The sequence below is a fragment of the Ahaetulla prasina genome, chromosome 1, assembly GCF_028640845.1.
Source record: "Ahaetulla prasina isolate Xishuangbanna chromosome 1, ASM2864084v1, whole genome shotgun sequence".
Lineage (NCBI taxonomy): Eukaryota > Metazoa > Chordata > Lepidosauria > Squamata > Colubridae > Ahaetulla > Ahaetulla prasina.
In genome coordinates, this window is record NC_080539.1 from 28,362,839 (window position 1) to 28,386,220 (window position 23,382).

Below are 23,382 nucleotides of genomic sequence, written 5' to 3' on the forward strand. Positions count from 1 at the left end.
GGGTTTTGGTAAAAAACATTGTAAACCAAGGTCATGTGACCACAGGATACTGCAGTACCCATAAATGTGGGGCAGTTGCTGAGCGCCCAAAATGCAGTCATGACCCTGGGGCTTGGGGCAACCACCGGAACTTGGAACCAGGCTGTAATTATCTTTGCGGGGGGGGGGATGTATCTGTGGAAGACCATCTCTATGGAGGTCTTGAGAGAAATTGAGCTGGAAAGTTCATCCCTATCCTGTGGGAAGAGGACTCTTTTCAATGTTTGTAGGAAACAGATATGAAAGGAAAGTGAAAACCACTGGAACAGAGACTAGCATCTTTTATTGATCTGTCAAGCCACTCCAGGAGGCTATTTGGCCAAAAAAACAGAGTAAAAAACATTCTGGCTCAAGCAGTTTTATTTTAAATCAACATAAGCAAGGAAAAGAAATTGCACAGTCACACTAAAACCCTTGACAGGAATGATCCAAGTCTCCATTGCAACTTTTAAAAAAGCCAGCCCATTCTTTTTATTTTTACTTACTTCATTTCATTCACACACAGCAATATCTTGGTAACAAAAGGTGCTCTACCTTTATAGGGGTGGGTGGGGACAGCTGCTTCCCAGCTGGAGAAATGACTGGTTCATTGCAGACTCGGGGCACTAAGGAAACACCTCTCCATGTTGCTGGCAGAGGACTAACCACCCAGCCCTTCCACTGCCAGATGTGGAGAGGTGAAATATGAGCTGTTATTATTAAGAATATTAGTTAACTGGTCAATATTAACTAATATATTAAATAATGGATGGGATTCTTGAAGATGGCCCTTTTCCCCAACAAAGTTAGTCTCTGTCCCAAGCAATCACTAAAGTGGCCATTGTTTTACAAGCTGCACATCTGCCTTCCCTCCCAATGACAAGCACCGACCCAGATTCACTTTCCCAGCCCGACTTAAACGTGCAAGAGCTCTCAAGCATTATGGAACAGACTGAGCCACACTCACATTATTCAACAAACACATGAAACACTGACCTGTGAAGCCCGAGGGGGTGGTGGCAAGAAAGCAGATGTTCCCCCCACTTTCCCTATAAGCCCTGTTGTCTCGTAACAGCACAGGCAAATTGCTAATGAACAACTTTGTACTTTCACACCTCTATGAACCAAGCTTGAAGGAATTTAAAGGCAATTTAGCTTAAATATAAAAATAAAGTTTCACTTTGTTAAAAAATGTTTAAATATTTTTTTTTTTAAATTTAGAATTAGGCAGGCTCACGCACACATTCACACCACTGGCAGCTGGCCTGACTTCCAAGAACAAAACTGGCTGAGAAGAACCGTTTTTGTTGCCGAGCTGCTTGTCTACCCGCAATGGCTGACTGCTGTGACTCAAGCTCTTTTAAGTTGAAAAAAAATAATAATCAGATTTCAGCCAGAGCCCCCACAGGGCTTACGATTCTACTCTTCCACCTTAGAAATATTTTTCCTCCCTACTCCAAAGCCCAGCACAGAACGAGAACTTTTCACAAGGTCCTGGAGCCACCAAACATCAGGGAGGTATGTCTTCCTCTGAAGGCCTTGGGTCCAGACCCAAGGTGGCACTTCCAGCCTTCCAAAGTTGAAGTCTTCACATTTCATTCAGCACATGTAGCCATGCAGTGACTGTCCACACCCAATTAGGCAGGGTTCGTCTCCGTTGGAGACAGGTACCCTGAAAAATGTTTACAACAAGTCCGGCATTACCAACATGCCGCCACACATACAATTCAATTCTTCCTCCAAACTCAATTCACAGAGCAATAAAAAAAGAACACAAACATACTGTGAGCAAAACACAGACATTTGAAGGGGAGGAGAGAGGAAGGCAGAGGGAAAGGAAAGGCTGCAGAAATGAAAAGCTGTAGGGGTGAATGGCATCATCTTCCTCACCAAACGGTCATGGAAGAAGCAGACCAGTGAGGGAGATTTCCCCCTGGACCTCTGATACCAAGTTGTTTCTCCATTTCATGTTGCTATCCAACCACATCTCTGCTGTTAGGCTCAGCAACAATGATTGATGTCCCAACTCAAAGCTAAAACCACAGGAAGCCAAAAAGCTTTGGCAAGACTATCCCAATGGGACAAGAGGGGTCTTACAGTGGACCGTGTTTTGATGTGACTTTGTATCAAGGAAGCCCTAAAGATTCTCTGGAAAAGGCTTCCAAAGACAGATGAAACTGAAGGTGGGAGCTAACAGTTGGTTTCAATCAGAAATGTTTATATGGCTGCAAGCCAAATACTTTCCCCGACACCCCTCAGTAAGCAGCCAAAAAGGAATGAAGTTAAGAGCAGAGAAAGAAGGGAAGATTAATGGGAGAGGTCCACAGGGAGAAGGGAAAATAGAGGATATGTACAAATTTTTCATCCAGACTCAGCCATAGACTGTTCAAGTAAAAAGGGCTTAAGTTTCTCCTATCCCGTTTGAAGGGGTAAAAATCACTCTTTGATCCAGAATAGCTTCCTGTGGTTGTTATAGAAAAGAGACTCCCAGGACAGTCCAGCTGAATAAGTCTTCCTTGGGTAGTAAGGTATTAGGAGGATCCGTCAGCAGATCAACTGGGAGTTGAAGTCCAGGCAGGAAGCTGCTCCAGGTTACTTTTTACGAGTATGCTGCCTCCGGGCCTGCAGCCGTTGGCGAGTTCCTGTCTTGGATCCTGCTCCAATGGAGAAGGTGGCTGTTGCTGGCCCTGGAGGGACAGAAAAGCAAAAGGTCTCCCTTCAGCCTTTTCACAGAGGCTGTTTGGGCATAGAAAGTACGCCAAGTAACTTGCAGGGTTGCATAACTTGCTACTCATGAGTGATTTTTAATCTCTGGCCTCTTTCGAAGAATGTGCCATCAACATCTAGCAATATCCTTGATATTGCCACAATAATTTTGGATTTAGAACTATGATGTTAAGCCTTCCTTGCATGAATAATGCATTTTGTTTTAAATCCTCTTATCCCCAGACCCACAAATCAAACTAAAAAATTGTTCTGCAGTGATTTAACTACCATGTGTTTTGGAGTATAACACGCACTTTTTCCCCTCCTATAAGAGGCTGAAAATTTGGGTGCGTCTTATACTCCAAATGTAACCTCTCCCACCTGCCGGCCCCCACCCCGCACATCCTATTCCTGGCTGCAGAGATTGCTACTGACAATGGCTTGTGTTTTTGGGCTTCGTGCATCGCGTTTTCAGCCTTCAAACACTCCATTTGAGAGCCCTTCAAGGCTGCGGGAATCACCAAAGCACATTGCCACTGATCACCACTCGAAAACGTGATGTGTTTGGAGGCTGAAAACGTGATGCACAGTGTCCAAAATGGCTACCTGGAGCAGCTGCTGCCTTCTCTTACCCCTTCCGTGCTTCACCTGCTTTAGTCACTGGAGTTCCCTCCGATGATCAGCTGTGCTTTTGAAGCTGTTTTTCAGTCCCAACATGAGTGTTCCGTGCTTTGCCTGTTTTTCTAATTGTTGTTTCCTCAAACGATCAGCTGTGCTTTAGAAGCTGTTTTTTTAGCCCCAACCAGCCCCAACCTCAAAACCAGCGAGGGAACTAATGTGCTGAAGCTGACCAGGCTAAGGACTAACCAGATGAATACCTGGTAGGCAAAATTTTTTGCCTCCTATTTTCCTTCCAAAAAACTAAGGTGCGTTTTATACTCTGAAAAATAAGGTATTTTACTGTCTGATCCCTGCATTCTAAATGTTGCAAAGACTTGTAATAGAACGCCCCCCTGCCCATCAACTTCCAATTTCCAGTGATTTAGTGGTTGAACCGTTGTCATGGTCAGATCATTTTCTCCTTCGTCTAGACTTTCTGACCGCTACCCACCACCGCAGGGAGACGGAACCAATGCGTTGGTTCCGTCCCAGGCGCCTGATGGACCCAGAGAGGTTCCTGACGGAGCTTGGGCCGTTCCCTGAGGATCTTGCCCACGGCACGACTGAAGAACTAGTCGCGGCCTGGGAACAGGCCGCGGCTGGAGCTTTGGACCGTGTCGTGCCTTTGCGGCCTCTGACCCGGCGCCGATCTCAACCAGCTCCTTGGTTCTCCGAGGAGCTGAGGGAGATGAAACGCTGGAGAAGACGCCTAGAGAGTGTCTGGAGATCCAGCCGCTCCGAAGCTGACCGGACACTAGTTAGGTCCTATAGTAGGACCTACCTAGTGGTATTGAGGGATGCGAAGCGTTCTTACGTTTCCTCCCTCATTGCGTCGGCAGATAACCGCCCGGCCGCCCTGTTTCGGGTAACCCGCTCTCTCCTTCAACAGGAGGGGCGGGGGGACCCATTATCAGGGCGTGCCGAGGAGTTTAATGGTTATCTATACGATAAAATCGTTCAGCTTTGGGACGGACTGGATCAAAATTGGGTAGATCCAGGCGAGAGTTCCGAAGCCCGTCTTGTTGAGGTTGTTTGGGATAGTTTTGATCCTGTGACTCCCGAGGACATGGACAGATTGCTAGGAAGGTTGAATGCCACCACATGTTTACTGGACCCGTGTCCCTCCTGGCTGGTGCTGGCCACGCAGGAGGTGACACGAGGCTGGCTCCAGGGGATTACAAATGCTTCTTTGCAGGAGGGGGTCTTTCCCGCTGCCTTGAAAGAGGCGGTGGTGAGACCTCTCCTCAAGAAGCCTTCCCTGGACCCAGCTGTTTTAGGTAATTACCGTCCAGTCTCCAATCTTCGCTTTACGGCGAAGGTTGTAGAGAGTGCGGTGGCATGTCAGCTACCCCAGTACCTGGATGAAACTGTCTATCTAGACCCGTTCCAGTCCGGCTTCCGACCTGGATACAGTACTGAGAGAGCTTTGGTCGCGTTGGTGGATGATCTCTGGAGGGCCAGGGATAAAGGTTACTCCTCTGCCCTGATCCTATTAGACCTCTCAGCGGCTTTTGATACCATCGACCATGGTATCCTGCTGCGCCGGTTAGAGGGGTTGGGAGTGGGAGGCACCATTTATCGGTGGTTCTCCTCCTACCTCTCTGACCGGATGCAGACGGTGTTGGGGGGGGGGCAGAGATCGACTCCGAAGTGCCTCCTGTGTGGGGTGTCGCAGGGGTTGATTCTCTCACCCCTCCTGTTCAACATCTATATGAAGCCGCTGGGTGAGATCATCAGTGGTTTTGGGGTGAGATACCAGCTGTACGCTGATGACACTCAGCTGTACTTTTCCACCCCAGGCCACCCCAATGAAGCTATCGAAGTACTGTCCCGGTGCCTGGAAGCCGTACGGGTCTGGATGGGGAGAAACAGGCTCAAGCTTAATCCCTCCAAGACGGAGTGGCTGTGGATGCCGGCACCCCGGTACAGTCAGCTGCAGTTGCGGCTGTCTGTCGGGGGCGAGTCATTGGCCCCGATGGAGAAGGTGCGCAACTTCGGCGTACTCCTGGATGAGCGGTTGTCTTTTGAAGATCATTTGACGACCGTCTCCAGGAGAGCTTTTTATCAGGTTCGCCTGATTCGCCAGTTGCGTCCCTTCCTGGACCGGGATGCCCTATGCACAGTCACTCATGCTCTCGTTACCTCTCGCCTGGACTATTGCAATGCTCTCTACATGGGGCTCCCCTTGAAGAGCACTCGGAGACTCCAGTTAGTCCAGAATGTGGCTGCATGGGTTATTGAGGGAGCAGCACGGAGCTCCCACATAACACCTATCCTGCGCAGACTGCACTGGCTACCTGTGGTCTTCCGGGTGCGCTTCGAGGTATTGGTGACGACCTTTATAGCGCTCCATGGCTTAGGACCGGGATATTTACGGGACCGTCTTCTGCTGGCTTTAATCTCCCAATGACCGGTGCGTTGTCACAGAGAGGGACTCCTTAGGGTGCCGTCAGCCAAACAATGTCGGCTGGCGGCCCCCAGGGGAAGGGCCTTCTCTGTGAGGGCTCATACCCTGTGGAACGAGCTTCCCCCTGGACTCCAACAACTGCCCGACCTTAGGACCTTTCGCCGCGAACTTAAAACCTATTTGTTTCGTCTTGCTGGACTGGCTTAATTTTTAAACTTTTAAATTGATTTATTGGGTTTTTTTTAAATTTTAGTGATTTTATAGGGTGTAATTGTATTTTAGCTTGGCCAATTGAATAAGTTTTTTATGGGTAGTTTTTAATATTGTATGGGTTTGTTTTTTGTATTTTAACTGGCTGTTCACCGCCCTGAGTCCTTCGGGAGAAGGGCGGTCTATAAATTAAAATATTCTATTCTATTCAATATTCAAATCCTTACCAAAAGGAGGTGTCCCACCTCCAAAGGTGGGGGTGATGGGTGTTCCAAAGGAAAGATTGCAGCTCCCTACTGTGCCACCACCTGGTGTAGCTGTACTTTGTCCAAATGTAGGTGTGGGAGTTCCTAATCACAAAATAGTAGCAAAGCAAAGTGTCTATTAGAGAAAGAAGTCACATTATGGAGAAACAAGATCACCAATCCCTGCCTGACATTGTCAGGCACACTTGAATGACGAGAACCACTTTCTCTGAATGTTTTATACAAAAGATGTTTGTTTTATCCCAATACAAGAACACCAAAGGAGTCTTATCAGCACTTTCCTCTCGCCTCCATTCTACTTTTCTCCCAAAATCAGCCAAGGATACTGGCATCATCAGCCCAGAAATGCCTGCCTTTCCTTCATTTCCTCACATGCAACTTGGCCCAATCTATGGCCACCTAAATTGGGCTCAAGTCTCCTCATCTCAATTACCTGCACTTGAAGCAATATTTGTTGTAGTGGGCACAGGGAAACAAATAGAGACTTGGATTTAGGAGACAGAATGGAAACAGAATCTGGTCAGAGCTGAAAAATCTCCGCATGTATCTTCCTGAGCAGAAATACGAATTCACCTACTCTCAATGGCTTCAATTATAAAGATAGGACTTCTAGACCACGCCCTAGGAATCAAAACAGCCTACCAGAATAGCAAACTACAAAAAAAAAAAAAGAAAGAAAGAAAGAAAGAAAGAAAGAAAGAAAGAAAAAAAAAGAAACCAGAGCAAACCCCCCCCCCCAATAATAACTAGGAATATTGAACAAGCAAGAGGCTAAGCAAAGGGGACTCACCTCCAAATGCTGGCTTGCTCTCAGGGGTATTTGGGATGTTGAAAGCAAAGGCAGAGTTTTGGTTCTGGGCACCCAGAGGGTTTTGTGCCAAGGAAGTTCCAAAGGGTGTCACTCCCTCTGCAGCTCCGCTCTGCCCACTGCCGAAACTGAATCCAACTGTGGGCACTCCTGGGCCTGTAGCACTGGCACCAACGCCAAAAGCACTGCCTGCTACACTTGGGGGATTCGATGCCCCAAAGGTGAACGGAGCTGGGGCTGAACCTCCAAACACAGAGCTTCCTGTGCTGCTGCTTGTAGTCTGAGTGCTGGATGTGGTGGCTGTCCCAAAAGAAAAGATGGACGATGCAACTCCAAATGCTGGCTGGGAAGTACTTTTGGCTCCAAAAGATGCCAAGGGGCCAGCCCCTCCAAAAGGGGTCTGTGTGGAGCTACCAAATGCTGGCTGGGCTGCAGGTTGGGCTACTGAACCAGTGAAGCTGAAAGGAGTCCCAAAGTTCAGGGGTCCTGCTGCCGGGGGCTTGGCAGCTGCCTGCTGGCCCTCAGAGACACCTGAATCAAAAGCCAGCTGGGTTGTAACTGCAGGGTACGGAGGGGGTGGTTTTGAGGCAGCCCCAAAGGTACTGCTGAACGCAGAGGTGCAAGATCCAAACGCCAGTGGAGCTTGCGTGGTGGCTGATGGTGCTGAAGAAGCCTGTGTGGAACTGCTGCCGCCACTAAAAATGCTGAAGGAAGTATTGGTTGTGGTGATGGCGGTGGCGGCAGCAGCAGTAATAGTGGGAGCTGAGTTAGTGGTGCTGGAGGGTGCCAAGAGATTGACAGTGGCGCCTGTAGGAGCAGCTTGCTTGCCAAACTGGAAAAGGGGCATGGCAGCTGTGCTGGCATTGGGCGCAGCCCCAAATAGCAAGGGCTGGGATGTCAGCGTGGAGACAACAGTGGCAGGAGTGTTATTGCTGCTGCTGCTGCTGCTGTTGGGAGCAACGGCAGAGGATGGTATGCCCGGCCCAAAACTGAACACAGGTTTGCTCATGGAGACAAATGTCACGCTTGCTGTTCCAGGGGACGACACCGAGGTGGTAACAGTTGCGTCTGGGAGAACAGGGAGCCCTAAACTGCTTGAGGCATTGATGGCAGGAAGGCCAGACGATGCTGCTGTCTGAGGGGCCTGGCTGAATGTGAAGGGAGAAGATGATGTGGTTGTAGGCAGAACAGCAGTTGCTGGTGTGGACAGCGATCCAAAGATGGGTTTGAATATGCCGCTGGGAGCAACAGGAGGTGCCAAAGAAGGCACAGATTGCGCAGTGGCAGAAACCACAGTGGTGCCGCTTGTGGAGAAGCCAAAGTTCTCACTTTTTGCTGGACTGCCAAACACTGGTTTGAAAACAGGCACCGTGCTGGGCGCAGAAGAAGATGGCGTTGTTGCAGCTGGGGGCTTGTCGTCTGGAGGACTGGTGAGGATCCCAAAGAGGATGCTGGGCTTTGGAGCAGACGAGGGTCTGGCTGGAATGTGGCCCAGCTCAGAAGAAGCCATCACCAAACTGCCTGTGCTACTGGTGGGCGGGGAAGTTCCTGAAGGAGGAGAAGCAGTGGACAGGGAAACAGGTACGTTGAGAGCCAGAGGCTTAGGGGATGTCACTGTCACAGAGGAGCTCAAATCCAGTGAGGCAGAGAAAGCTGGTAGCTGAGGGCTCCCTGTAGTCCCTGGAACTGTGTTGGCTGGAGGGAAGAGAAGGGAAAAGGGAGAAAGCACTACATTACTGTAATTAGGAGACACTGTTCCACAGTAAACCATTAAGAAAACTTGTTTATTTACATCAGACAATCCGGAATACATAAATGTTAACTTCTCTCCTCCTGTTCTGTATTTATTGCAGAACAGAATTTGTTTTGCTTTTTATAGACAGAGAAAAAGAGTGAAATTTCCACACTTTAACCCTCTTAAACAATCTAATCTGTCACTACAACCAGAGGAGATGCTCAAGAATTAAACTTCTGGAATTAAAGAATTAAATTTCTGGATACATCAAAAAGGCAAAAATATTTCAGATTTGTTGTCCAGCATGGATGGAGTGTGGAGAACATTTCTTTAGGTTGCATGATAAATGTTTCGCTATCTATCTTATCCTCTCTTGTGTGATATAGGCCGTTGTGTTTGTTAATCTCTAGAAAATGGTCTGTAACAGTCAGCTATTTGGCATTCAGGAACTAGCTTAATGGGATTATATCTAATTAGAAATTCTTCAGATAATAAGCAGAAAGAAATAGATAAAAAGCTGATTAAAAACATTATTTAAGAATTTTTCAAATTTCTTGAAATGTACCAATAAAGGAGAATATTTGTAGCTCAGGGCTGAAATGAGGGAACCTTGGTGCTCTCTGAGCTTGCGTGTTTTCTTGCCGATCATGATGTTACCTAGTTTGAGTGATGAAATGTCTGCAAGAAAACAACCAAGATCAGAGAGCACCAAGACCCTTCATTGCTCTAAATGTCTCCTAAAAAAAATATACTCATTTAAAAGAATATAGTCATTTAAAAGAAAACCAACGAATGGACTGAATAGGTCCCTGGAAGAGGGAATTTCCCAAAATTAGGAAGCTCTGCTTCAAAGCTGGCAATTTGCCAGGCCCAAGGAGTTCAACAGTATCTCCAACAACTGAGGGGAGAACTGAGTTCAGGGAAAGACTGCATTCTGGTATCCAGAAACTTGGGTGGGCGAGAAGATCTCTAGTCCTTTTCTCTTAAATAACTAGAAAAAATATTTTAAGAGAAGGAGAACATTTTTTCGTATAAAGAAGGTGAGGGACAACCTTTCTTCTGTATGGAAAAATACATACTTGCCAGCTTAAACTGCTTCTGCCTTTCCCCTTTGGCTAAAGAGGAGAAAGGAACAGCCTTGTCAGTTAAGTATGTAAGCTGAACAGTTCCTGCATTATAAATACAAGGAATTCATGAATTTGTGGGGCCATCTGATTTTTTTAAAGCTAAGCTTTAAGGCTATGAAGTATAGCCCAAGATTCTATATTCTGACACTTGTTCAGAATAAACTTTTTAATGGAACCATCCATATTTTAATGAACATAAATCAAAACGAACCCTATCCCTCTCTAGAGTCATCAGATTAGGCCTAGATTATTTACAGGAATCTTAGTCCTCCTCCCCTTGCATTCATTCATCAACATCCAATTCTATAGGAAGCTGCTAAGTACTTAAGAACAGCTACAGATCCACAAGTTTCAGAGCACAGGCCTTTTATCGCACTCCAGTTGTTCTTCAAAGGTAGGCAAGGAATGCCCCTTTCCCTCTGAAATTGCTCACCTGCTTGTGCTGAAGAGCTCTTTCCTTCTTGCATGTTCTTCAAGCTCTCCAGAAGGGGATTGGTTGCAGCAGTAGAGATGGGCAATGACACAGGTGTTGGTTTGGTGGAGATCAGTGAAAAGTTCAAAGTTTGGGATGAAGAGGTGGTCTCCACGGGTGGGCTTGGGGTGGAATCTGTTGGAAAAACCATCAGAGCTTTCTGGCAATTTCAAAGTCACTAGAATCCACCATCTAGCATCTGCTGACATTAAAGCCAACTAATGAATCTGTGACTAGCAAGAATCAACAGAACAAGCAAAGAAGACATTTTGAGACCCGCACAGCAAGAGAGTCACTATCATTACCCACTTTTCGTTTGTAAAGGTAAAAATTTCCCGATCAGTCGTGACCAACTTTAGGGCACACTGCACATCTGTGTTTCTTGGATGAGGAAGCCAGTGTTATCCAAAGACAATTTCTGTGGTCATGTGGCCACCATGGCTATAGGCCAAAGTTGCACGGAATGCTGTTACCTTCCCACCAAAGTGGTACCTATTAATCTACTTGCATTTGCATGCTTTCGAACTGCTGGACAGGCAGCAGCTGGGGCAAGTAACAGGAGTTGACTCTGTTGGGTCTCTGAACCCAGGTTGTCAGCTCTCAGCTGACAAGCTCAATGTCTTTAACCACTGAGCCATCGCACCCCCTATTTAGTTTGTACAGATCTCTTATTTGGAGGGCAGACTCCCAAAGGGCAGCCTGGAGCAAACAATGAGAACACCTACCAATGTTTTCTTCTAAGACTTTGTTGAACCACTGTAGTGTTGCTTTCTTCTCTGCATCCAAGTCTTCTGGGGTGACTGTATAGCCCAGCTGAGGTGGTGGAGGCTGCCAAGAAAACAACATTTGTTCTGAAGGCGCAAAACAGCACTTTCATAAATAGCACCAAACAAAAGGCAGAGGTGTTCTTCCCTTCGCTCTGGGAATGTATAAATAAACCTAAAGATTACATGACTTTAGTGCTTCCCCCTTTTTTCTCAGGCATCAAGGCATGTGGTGTGTTTGACTAAAGTCAAAAGCTTAGCAGCACCCATCCTACTCAATCTAACTATCTTGCCTTCTTGGCTGGATATTTTATCACCTGCCATATGGTGTCTTCCGTACGTCAACTCAACTATGTGCTCAACATTTCTTATTCCTGGAAAAAAGGAGGAGGGAAAGAAAGAAGTCCTTGAAGAGTCATACCAAGGCAAAATTATCTCCATGATGAGCTGAAAGTAGCTGAATCTTCCGCTTGCGCTTGCCATTGTTTCCTGATGAAGATGGTGAACTTACATAGTTGCTTTTATTCTTCAAGGGTGATTCTGAAACTAAGACCAAGTTGACAAGTTACACATGTGCCACCCATTCAGAAGGAGCTCAGGCTTCTGCAGTAGCATCTAAACACAATGTCTAAACACGTCTAAACACAGCATCTTTGAAGGCTTAAAAACAGACAAGCATAATATGAACATAGAGGCTTCAAAAAAGTAAACGGAATGAAGCTAGGCTGGTATACTGCAAAAATATTTATATGATTCAGTATTAGCAATTAAAATTTAAATATTTCCTCAGAGATATCAATATATTCTGTAAGTGTTCTTAACAGAACCTCCCAACTGATTAGAAAGCATTCAACAGAGGGGAAAAAGATACAGCGCTAAGATCTCTTAACAATCTTCACAGGTAAAGAACTGGAACTCAGAATATAGGTCTGAAATATTGAAACACTGCTTTACCATTATTGCATAGGTGATTTTTAAAAAATTCTGAGCAACTGTAAAGTCATGTCAATCCATTTGTATAAAACTCACTCTAAAGGAGCCTGTTTTGAAACAGAGGCATTCTCCCGCCTTACTGGCAATGTAATTTTTTATTTTAGGATCTTCCCTTCATACTCCAGACTCAAAGTTGCCCCTCCATTTTGCTCTCCAATCCTTCTTGGCCCATCCCATCCCCAGAACTTACTCTTCTCTTCCTGTGTCTCTTTTTCTGCTGTCACAGGCATTTGCAAGTTGGCTTTCTGAGGCTCTTCTTCACTGTAGCAACAGGAGAAAGCAAGTGAAAGAGAATAATTAAGCAATTCTTTCTTTGAACTTCTCGCTCAAAGTTTTGCAGAGGGACAATCAGAGGTAGGAGGAAGATCTGATTCCCTCATCCCTCCCATTCTTCCTCCCATATACTATTCTCATTCATTTTATGGACAGTAGCTGGCCATCTGCCCTTTGGATGTTGGTTTGAGGAGAATCTCAAGGTAATGCAAGCAGGCATCTTATGAAAGCAGTCACCCGAGCATGTTGTTCTGAAGACCCCCTAGTAACAAAACACTTCAAGCAACAGATTGCAAGACTACAACCCAAATCATTGCACATCCTCAATCACTGCTAGCTCTTTCAATTTATCTAATGGTTAGGTAAAGTTCAGAAATGCAGTTTGGTAAAATGTCATGGAAAACGCTTTCTATTTAATAGTCTTTCAATAAATATAACACCCCCCCCCCAAAAGCGCAGACAGGATCTTGCCTATTAAAAACCACATGCAAAAACCTTCTCTTTTTTGCATTAGATTGATCTTCACGAGATGTTTAAATGCAGGAAAGATATCTTGGTTAACTTTGCCAATTAAACAAGAGAAGGGGGGATCATATGCCATAGATCTATTTAGAGAGAGCCAACGGCTGATGTAGTGGTTAAAGCATCAGGCTAGAAACCGAGAGACTCTGAGTTTGAATGCTGTTTTAGGCATAAAGTGGATACCTTGGGCCAGTCACTCACTCTCAGCCCTAGCAAGCAGGCAATGTCAAACCACTTTTAAATCTTGTCAAGAAAACTGTATAGCTTTCTGCAGGCAATTGCCAGAAGTCAACATTGGCTTGAAAGCACGCACACACACACACACACACAAAGAAAAGTTTATGGAAACCAGAGTATCTATCAGAAAGAGGCCTCAAAAGTATTGCATCATACTTGATCCTTCCAGATACGGTAGTCTAAGGACTATCAATAGGGTAAAGAAAAGCTGCACTCACGTGATGTTGGAGCTGGGATATCTTGCTTTCTTGTTAGGCCTTTCAGGTGTTTGAGACCGAGAGGATGCTGGGCTGGAAAGAGGAGAGGAACTTGGTCCCGTTCTCTTCCATAGCTAAAGGAGAGATAATAAAGTACTATTGGAAACAAGAAGAATCTTTTCAATACCTTGTTTAGGTTTTAAGCAGAACATTTATATATAGAGGAAATTAAATTAACGTAATCCCTTTTGAAATCTACTTACACAAGAAGTGAATGGCAAAAATAATTTTCCATGATTAAATGCTGCCATCTAAAACCTATACAGTTATAATAAACTTGCTTAGGAATCCCTAATGCCACTTTTATTCTTGAAACCCTATCCAACTGCTGGCCCCTGTAATATTGTTGCTCTACTAAGTTCCCCAACTCAACTGTATCTTCTTGTTTCAGTCTCTTGGTAGTCTCTGCCTGGATAGATCGGCATTCAGTACGCTTGTTTGTTTAGAGAAAAAAGTTAGATTTACTCCCCTGATGAGTCTGCCCAAGTATAGCCATAGCAGCTGGCTACCTTCAGGTTTTGTGGAACTGTCAGCTAGATTGCCAGATTTGCTGGCTATTTGTTTCTAATGGGCTCTTCTTATTCTGTCTGTTGCCTACAAGATCCCTGATAATTTTCTGCAATGGCTGGTGGGTATAAAATCAAGGGCCTTTGAACAATTCAAGAGAGGCTGCACATACTCCACTTTTATTATATGGATGCATATGTGATAAAGATATTATCCAGGTATGGATATCCATATGTGCCCTGCAGATTCAACTGTCAACTGGGACTGTCAAAATCACTAGGATCTTAGTAAACAACCTGGATAACAATTATCAGGCTGAGTGAAAGGATTTAATGGAGTAGTGTAAATTTCAGCAAACAAATCAGTAGCAAGGTTTGTCCACCTCTGATAAATCCAGCAAATAAGAAGGCAACTCCAGACCCTCTTCTGATACCTTCCATCCATACCCCATATCAGATCCCATGAAAATCTTGGATTGAATTAATAGATCATTTTACAATAATTTATGAAAACTGGCAAACTGAACTTCACTGATCTGCAGTCATATTTTTACATTTTAAGAGTAAAATCCCTTTATCGCTTTATTTGTTCTTCTAATTTGAGAACACAGAGAAACTAATATTTGTATGCAGATTAATCAAGTTTTGTTCAAGACAAGAGAATAGGAAGTTATAATCACATCTTTGTTTTGGAAAATACAACTGGGAAATACCTACAGTATCTTATGCATTAAAGGAGTTAATCATCTAACGATGTACCTGTGAGAGACCTCTGGTGGAGCTGTATGAGCTGGCAATAGCATTGCGGATAGAGCTTGGTATACCACCCACAGACAGACTATTCACAGAACTGAGGGAAGAAGTGCGCGATCTCTTAGAGGAGCAATCTTCTAGGCAGTGTGAAGGAATAAGTCCCCGCTTCAGAGACCCAGGCCTAGGAAAAGAGACAGTTATAGGTTTGCTGCAAGACAATTAGATGCATTTTGCAGAAGCACAACTTCCAAAGTGCAATGAAGAAACTTATCTTGCTTCTTATGGTTTACAAGCATAAAGACTACAGAATACATTTCCAGCAGAGCCAAACTGGAATCTTCTCTCCCGGAAAAAGCCTTTGGAATTATGTTTCCAACTCAAAAGAAATCACGATCTCTTCCATAACTTCAAAGTACAGAATGCACTCTTCCAAGAGCTCAGTGAAGCTATATCCCTTTAGCCACGTATTTAAAATCTTATTTAAGTATTTATCTTTCATAAATATATTTTTATATGTTTTCTAGAAATATGAAAGATAAAAATGCTCAGCTCACACTCCTACCTTTGAAAGATCTGTAAAGCTATATCTCTTTAACCAGGTATTTAAAATCTTATTTATATATTTATCTTTTGTATTTCTAGACTCCTCCAATCTTTCCCAAAGGACGACTCTGGGTGGTGTACAATATAGCAAGTAAAACACATAGAAAAATTAATATTAAAATTAAAAATCAAACCTAAGATGGCCTTTTAATGTTGGATTATTATAGGAGGGAGGGGCTCTCAAGGGACTATGGTTGCATGGCCCTCTGTGTCCCCCCCATGCAAGTTCTCAGGATTTTGATCCCTTTGCAGAAGGCCAAGAGATTGCGGGCTTTCCTCATCTCTGGGAGCAGGATGTTCCATAAAGCAGAAGCAATGGCACAGAAGGCTCTCTTCCTAGACTCTACCAGTCAAAATTCTTTGATTGATGGGGTCTGTAGCATAGTTTCCCTGCCTGCCTGCCTGCCTGAGATGGACTGATGAGATTAGGAGATGCCGGTTCCATAGGTACTTTGGCCCTATGCCATACAGGGTTTATAGATGCTAACTAAGACCTTGAATTGGACCTGGAAGCAAAATGGCACCCAGTGCAGTTCACAGAACAAGGGCAATATGTGCTCTTCTTCAGGCACCCAGTATGGCTCGTACAGCTGCTGTCAACCCTGAAGTGAACCTGGCTGAAGCCATCTTGGGGGCGTCAGGGTTGCCACACAACGGACGGAGTGGGGAGAGTTAGATGAGGTTTTGTAGCCAAAGCAATAAAGTTTCCTCGTGGGAACCAAAGACATTTCACAGGTGGCTGGCCAGAGGAGGAGCAACTTACCCAGCAACCGGCCAGCACCTGGATTGGACAGCATGACCAGTGACTTGGGGAGGGGGGAGGGGAAACTTTTACTTTTAATTAGGTGAACGCTGCAGGAAATTCCAGAGTCGGCTTTCACCAGTTGTGCCAATATGAAGCATCCAATAAACTGTTCTTTGAGGAACCTGCTTGCCCCTGAGTTCTGTTTTTTATGGGTACGTTTCTTGGAACGCTGACAGCTGCATTCTGTGCCAGCTGAAGCTTCCAAATACTTTTCAGAAGTAGCTCCATGTAGAGTGCATTGCAATAGTTGCAATCAGGACATGACCAGAGATAGAGACTCCCTATCCAGGAAAAGGCATAACTCGAGCACATCATCTAGTTGGGGAAAGGCCCTTCCAGCCATGGCCATCAGCTCTTCAAGCATGAGCCATGAGTCCCACATTATGCATCAGGTCTGTCTGGGGTACTACAATCCCATCCAAGACCAAAGAAGATAAACTCCTGGATACAGAGGAGCCTACCTACAGCCACTAGGACTTACCAGGGTTAAGCTGAAGTCTGCATTTCCCCATCCAGATCCTACATCTTCCAGCCATTTTAAAATGATGTCCATTGCAACACTCAATTCACCCAGGACGGAGATATATGACTGGGTATCATCAGTATATTGGTGATACCTCACTCCATGGAGATAGATGATCTCACCTAGCGGTTTCATGTAGATGTTGATAAGGAGCGGAGAAAGCACCAAACCCTGTAGCACTCCATACAGGAGGGCCCATGAGTTGGAGCTTCTCATTCCCTTTCAACACTGACTGGGACCAGCCTTGAAGGAAGGAGGTAAACCAGCACAAAACTACGCTGTCCAACCCCAACTCCTCAAGTTGGCCCAAAAGGACATCATAGTTGATGTTATCAAAAGCAGCTGAGAGGACAGGGAGAATAAAGATGGAAGCACCACTTCCATCCTGCTCCCACCCGAGATCATCCATGAGTGCGACCAATACAGTTTCAGTCCTGTATCCAGGCCTGCAACCTGACTGAAAGGATCCAGATAACCTGTTCCTTCCAGGACCCTCTGGAGTTGCAATGTCACCATTTTCTCTACCACCTTTCCTAAAAATGCCTGCTTCATCTACTTCTCTAATTTATTTAACTGAACCACACACGCACACACACACGCACGAATCTGAATCCTTCAACTGACAGAAGTAACAAATGGGGAGAAAGGGGTTTAAACATGTCCCCCACGCAAATATTGTCTCTTTTCCAGAATTTATTTGATCATTGTTAGCACTATAAAAGGAAAACATTTCTCATTCACAGCAAAGCTCCTGGCACTTACTTGGGCACAAGAGATGCAGGTATTCCATTGGCCATCAAGGGCTCAAATGCAGAATGACCACTTCCAGTACTATCATGGCGCCTGCAGAAAATAAATTAAAAAAAAGATTAAAAGAATGATTTCAGGTGGGATCAAGAACACATTCTGTCTACCAGCATTCCCAAAGATCTCTGGGAATTCAACGAGCAAGTTGAATTAATTAATTGCAAGTTCAATTCTACCAATAGGAAGGCTGATCAGAGGAAGAGCAAACACATTTTGGCAATTTTTCAAAGATGAATCAGAAAGAGATTACAATTTGGAAAAGTTATTTAATATTTTAAATATTTAAACTTTTTTCAAACTTAAAACGCTATGAGTAATGGTAACAGTTCCAGTACTCATTATCGCACATGCTATACCCCTTCATCTCAGGGAAAAAAAATCTCCAAGTATAGCAGTCTTATTGAAAATAGTTTGTACAAAGTCTATGAAACAATTTATTGGCTTTCTATAAATGTCCTAAGTTATCAAAAGATAAGGAAATACAACTGCAATTTCTGAAAATAAGTTATCTGTATTCAAAATAACTGGTTGGCTTCCTAACAAAGAAGAATATCCCAAAAAATGATGGGCCAAAATGACTGCTCCAGATATTTGTTACAGAGAACATTTGATATCAGATGTCTCAAACCATAATAAGGTGCATATTTTGTATATTCATTCCTGCTTGCCTTTGTCAGATTTTTCAGTTATTAGCATGGTGGTAATATGGTTACAGAGTATTTGGAGTCAAAGTGTGAGGTAATCTGATAGTAATTTACAGAAGGTATTCGAGGAAGTACTGGTGCAAGCATTCTGATTCTTCTAAGCCCTGTTGCTTCGTAGAACAAGTCCTTGCTGCAATTTGTTTACATACAAAACTCTATGTTTGCTGCAAATCTATAACCTCTTTTTTGTAGTGTATTCTGCTAAGCTTCTCATGCAGAACTTTTACAAGGAACATGGAAGAATATTTATCTTGATCTGAGGATTAAAATACTAAAACATGCTCTTATGTGAACAGTATTGCTATGATCTGTCTCAGAAAGTGTTTTGTTCTTTAACCAAAGCGTTTAATTACTGTGCTAACTTTCTGGAATCTTGTTCTGCAGCATGCAGAAGGAGACCATTAGTCATTACCTTTTCTTGTTCTCCTGACCATTTGGAAAGTTCTGGTCCTCCTCTTCTTCCTCCACAGCTCTCTTCCGGCTCTCTTTGAGAGCATTCAAGACAGTTTCTTTTGCACATGGATCCAGGATAGTATTAGATGCTGAAGAGAAAGCCACAGGAGAAACCAACTGCTCCAACCTGTCAGATGAAATGACAGTAGTCACAGGAATGTGAATTTCCTCTCATTGTTCATATGATGCCCCAGGAACTAAGTTACCCATTCCTCATGCCCACAGGACCTATCCAATGGGATTCAAGTTGAAAACTGGCTGAATATAGGCAGTCTGTTCACATCAGTTCAGGGTTTACTTGTGACCTCACAAAATACTTCTAAGGTAATATGATGAGTGGTTAAGCAATCATTTTAGGGCCAAGAATTGTGGAGGCTGATGACAGGAAGAGGAATAGCTCAATCAGTTCCACCAATCAAGTAATCAAGATCTGTCCTAAGTAACTGGGCCACAAGGAAATAGCTTAAGAGACTGCCAGGCTTTCCACAACATTTACATATATCACTATAAATCAGGAAGAGAAATGAGATCACTCCAAGAGAAGACCCTTTCTGCAGTCAAGCCTGCAAACCTAAAAACTGCCCAAAAGCAATTACTGAAGCAAACTTACAGCGGAGAACGGCCAATGCTGCTTTCTGGCCGAGCAATCTTCACTGTTACAGGACTGTGGGCAATGCTAGAATGGTGAATGGCTAGCCTGTTTTTCCGCCGATACTCATCCCAGCAAATTGAAGGCAGAGTTCCCAATGCAGCATATTGGGCTTGCTGGATAGGATAGCGCCGCCGAGGAGTCAGTGTAAAACGAGTTGATGGACTCAGGTGATCCCTAGAAAGAATGGAGAATAAAGCCAGTAATCAAAGAAAATGAAGAAATGATGTAAGAAGCAAAACAGTTCCTGTACAAAAGGCCAGCAGGAAACACATCTCAGACTAAATATACAGCATCCTTTATATCCATTATATTCATTTATTACTCTTGTCAGCAAATACACAAAACCAAAATGCTTTAAGTCCTGTTTCCTCATTCAGCAATAGAAAGATATCACTCCCCTATCAGTTCATAAAGTTATTTTAAAGCGCAAATAGAAAATCTATCACACTATTCTCAGCAGATCAACATGAAGATCAATAAAGCGAGAAAGTGAGAGCATTATGTATTCAAGATGGTTTGCAGCAAACTTCAGCCATGGAATTCATTTGCTTATTTTTGAGTTGAATTTTTTATCAAATTATCCAATTTAAGTGAAAACTGAATCACCGGAAAATATTGAGTTACAATAAGGACAGAACATCTGTCGTGCGCACAGAATAGCTGTTTATCTCCACTAATACATTCAGCCTTGATTACAACCTTGATTCTTAGTTACTAGCAACATCCACTTAGACTTCCAGCTCTCTCTTTTCCATCACATTTGTCTGAATACAATACGAGAAAGGTGGCAAACGTGTCATAGACACATGCAGCAGCAAGGGAATCTGAGCTTCTCCACCAGGGAAACCCAGAGCACAGATGGAAAAGGAAACTGACAAGAGCTCTGATAAGGCAATAGTAATGATGAGGGAAAGGACAAAAGAGCATCTTGGAGAATGCAGTGAAATCAAGCTACGTTTAATATCAGAATGAACTGAGAGATCAAACATAGCATGATGAAGATGCTATGAATAAATTATTCCTCTTCCCCAGGCAGTGTAAAGCACCCCAACCTCTCCAAACCTGCTTTTCATTTCCCTAAAACCAAGGTCAAACAAAACAGTAACCATCTCTGACAAACAAAATGAAACGTGTATAGAGAGGAAGGAAAAGAGCCTCAGTAAAGGGAAAGGGATGGGATGAGAATCTGGCTCTAACCTGAGGGACTGAATGAAATTGTTAACAATTACAAAAAAACAATTACAACCCTACCTACCATTAATTGCAGGAAGCCCATAAAATGGGAGAAGACACAAACCAGAATGAACAAAACAAATGCCTGGTATGAACAGCAAAAAGTAGTCCAACTTCTATAGAAGAAATGACTCGTTCTGCATATAAGAGGTTCAAATACTAAACTCAACTGCCTGGTCCAAAATACGCTTTAAGAACTCTGTGTGTGTATGTTTGTGTGTGTGTGTATTTATAGTTTTATATACACATACCCACTCAAATAAGAGCTGCACAAATATATGCATGCAGTCTGAATATATACTGCTACGTTTTCCCATATTGTGTACAAGCAGATGGGGAGAAGAGAAGCAAGTTCCAGCCTGATTTTTCTCCAGTGGTTCCTTAACCAAGTTTGAAAGAAGTGTAAGTGTGTCCCTGGAATACTACCGGCTACCCAAGGAAGGAGAAGCATCTACCGAGTCAAGTTTATGCTGTTCCTCCCTTTCACAACGGGAGGACCCAAAGAACCCAGACAACGCTGTTCCAAGCGCCACCTCCATTCCGGCAGCACAGGCACACGAGCATGTACAGATGGCAATGCAAATCCCAGCCAGGGCTCGTCTTAGAAAGAAGGAAGGAAGGAAGGAAGGAAAAAACAAAAGCGGAAAGGGCGAGGGGCTCCAATACCATGAATTCCCTTACCCGCAAACCTGCCCCCGCCTCCTTTCAGGCACGAGCAGTCCGGGCGAGGAGTAGCTCATGGAGGGGCCCCCGTTGGCCAGGACCGTATCGCTACTCTTGGAAGCAAAGGAGATGCGGGGGGTCAGCATGGGAGTCCCCCTCCGGTCCTTGCTGCCGCCGCCTAATCCAGAGGAGACTATCCAGAATCCCGCCGCCGCCGCCGCCGCCACGATCAGGGAGAGCGCAGCTCCAGAGAGGCCCAACACGAGCACCAGCAAAGAGAGCGACGCCGCCGCCAGTCCCGCCACCGCCAGCACCGCCACGGGAAAGGCCCAGGTGCCTTCCAGGAAGCCGGAACCGGCGGCCACCCTTCTCCTGGCCCGTTGCTGTTGCCGCCCCCGCCGCCGCGACGGAGGCCACCAGCCCCAGCCGGGCGCCGAGCCGCCCCGAGACATCGAGGCCGCGACGGCTGTCTGCCCTCCTTTCCTCTCACGGGTCCCCTTCCCTTGCCCGGCATGCACCGCGCGCCAAAGAAGAGCGAGCGACGGGCAGCCGGGCAGGCGAGCCGGGGTGGGCGTGGCCTCTGAGGTTGAAGGAATTAGCGCGAAGAGAAAGGAGGCGTGGCTCCTGGAAGCAGGGTGTCTCGTAGATGGGGGACGGGGGTGGGTGGGGAGGCGGTTACGGGCGGCGCAGAGAGACCTTGAGGGAGGGATGGGGGGGGGCGGTCCGGACAGCTTCACTGACTGGTGTCTGAACTAGCTAACTGACCAAAAGGCGGCCTCAGTTCGGCTTCTCTTTCCCCCGCCTTTCCTTCTGAAGGGAAGTCTGTTAGAGATTCTGTCATCCAGATCATGGTCGTCCCAAAGGTGCTTTTTTCAGGAGGCAACTGGACTTTGTTTTTTCTTTTGTAGACGTTTCGCTTCTCATCCAAGAAGCTTCTTCAGCTCTGACAGGATAGTGGGGAATGGAAGGATTTATATTCCTTGCAGATAGCTGGTCATTTGCATCCTTTTAGAGGGTCGTTGAAGCACTTGGAGGTTTGGTGACCCTGAGGACCCAGAGGGTTCTTGGATGAGAAGCGAAACGTCTTCAAACGAAAAAACAAAGTCCAGTTGTCTCCTGAAAAAGCACCTTTGGGACTTCTGAAGGGAAGAAACAACTCATGTCACCCTAAAAGGGACTGCACAAGCAGAATCTCTTTTGAGGAGATCCTTGCTGCTCTCTGAGCTTGTTCGTTTTCTTTCCAGACGGTTCATTACCCTAACTAGGTAACATCATCATCATCATTGTAAGGAGTGCTGTTTATCTCTTCTCTCACTTTTTTTGGATGGGGAATATTGGAGTGATAAGCTTATATTATACATGCTTATGGATCTTTATCTTAGTATAAAGAACAGTTTATGATATTGCCGAGGGCAGAGGTTCCAGCACTTTTAATATCTATCGGCAAAGTTGGCATTTTCAAGAAGTTATTGATGTGAAAGGCACTTTGACAGCAATACAAGAATTCTCAGAGATAATGTGTAAAGGTTCAGCGTGCAAAATGTTCAAAACTGGTTTGAGAAAACGCCAAGGAACACAAGGCATTGCTGTTCATGCACGCTTGATAATTGAGAAAGCCCAATAATAATGTATCAATCATATTAAAACTCTGAAAAGTGGGAAAATTGGGAATCCCAGAATATTTCATTGTCCTCATGAGAAACAGATATAAGTTAGGAAGCCCCAGTGTGGACAGAACATAGGGCAACAGATTGACTTCACTTTGGCAAAGGAGAAAAGGCTGTAGTCTCCTCTTGCTTATTCAACATATATATATATATATATATTAAGGGAAGATGAGTTGGAAGAAGATGAGCATGGTTGGAGGAAGAAACCCCAATGCTTTGCTGATGATAGCTGATGACATCAGATGACAACCCTGATAACTGAAAATGTAAAGGATCTGCAAGCCCTCATAATGAAAGTCATGGAGCAAAGTGAAAAAAATGGGACTAAAATATAAAGACTGAACTAATGACTACAGGTAGGACAGTCTGCCTTAGACTGTCAATGAAGATATTGAAGTGGTGGATAGCTTCTGCATTTTAGGATCAACCATCAATGGCAAAGGAACAAGTAGGTAAGAAATGCACCAGACTAGTCCTTGGGAGAGTAAAATCCTTGGAAAAGGTATTCAAGTGCCATGATGTCTCTATACCTACAGAAATCAGAATTGTGCAAGCCAT

At 44.6% G+C, this 23,382-nt stretch overlaps 1 protein-coding gene across 2 annotated transcripts; it reads right to left on the reverse strand.

The window, feature by feature from the left end:
- Positions 1-381: 381 nt before the first annotated feature.
- Positions 382-21,686, reverse strand: POM121 (POM121 transmembrane nucleoporin). 2 transcript variants are annotated; one of them, XM_058164583.1, is made up of 13 exons: positions 21,176-21,686; positions 19,220-19,435; positions 18,569-18,736; positions 17,408-17,488; positions 14,721-14,895; positions 13,417-13,529; positions 12,357-12,427; positions 11,595-11,719; positions 11,135-11,237; positions 10,371-10,544; positions 7,058-8,770; positions 6,229-6,351; positions 382-2,705 (listed from the first exon to the last, which is right to left on the reverse strand). In XM_058164583.1, the coding sequence occupies exons 1-13, from the start codon at positions 21,607-21,609 to the stop codon at positions 2,611-2,613; spliced, it is 3,591 nt and encodes a 1,196-aa protein (XP_058020566.1). In that variant the 5' UTR covers positions 21,610-21,686; the 3' UTR covers positions 382-2,610. The 2 variants fall into 2 exon arrangements, with proteins under 2 accessions (XP_058020566.1, XP_058020565.1); XM_058164582.1 differs by having other exon boundaries at positions 7,058-8,803.
- Positions 21,687-23,382: the final 1,696 nt, after the last annotated feature.

Excerpts from the sequence above, each read along its gene's own strand:
- POM121 (XM_058164582.1), bottom strand. The coding sequence starts at position 21,609 with ATGTCTCGGGGCGGCTCGGCGCCCGGCTGGGGCTGGTGGCCTCCGTCG. Across the intron at positions 11,720-12,356 it reads AGAGACACAGGAAGAGAAGA|TTTCAGAATCACCCTTGAAG; the intron begins GTAAGTTCTGGG and ends ACTTGGTCTTAG. Across the intron at positions 8,804-10,370 it reads GAGCTCTTCAGCACAAGCAG|TGCTTTCTCCCTTTTCCCTT; the intron begins GTGAGCAATTTC and ends ACAGTAATGTAG.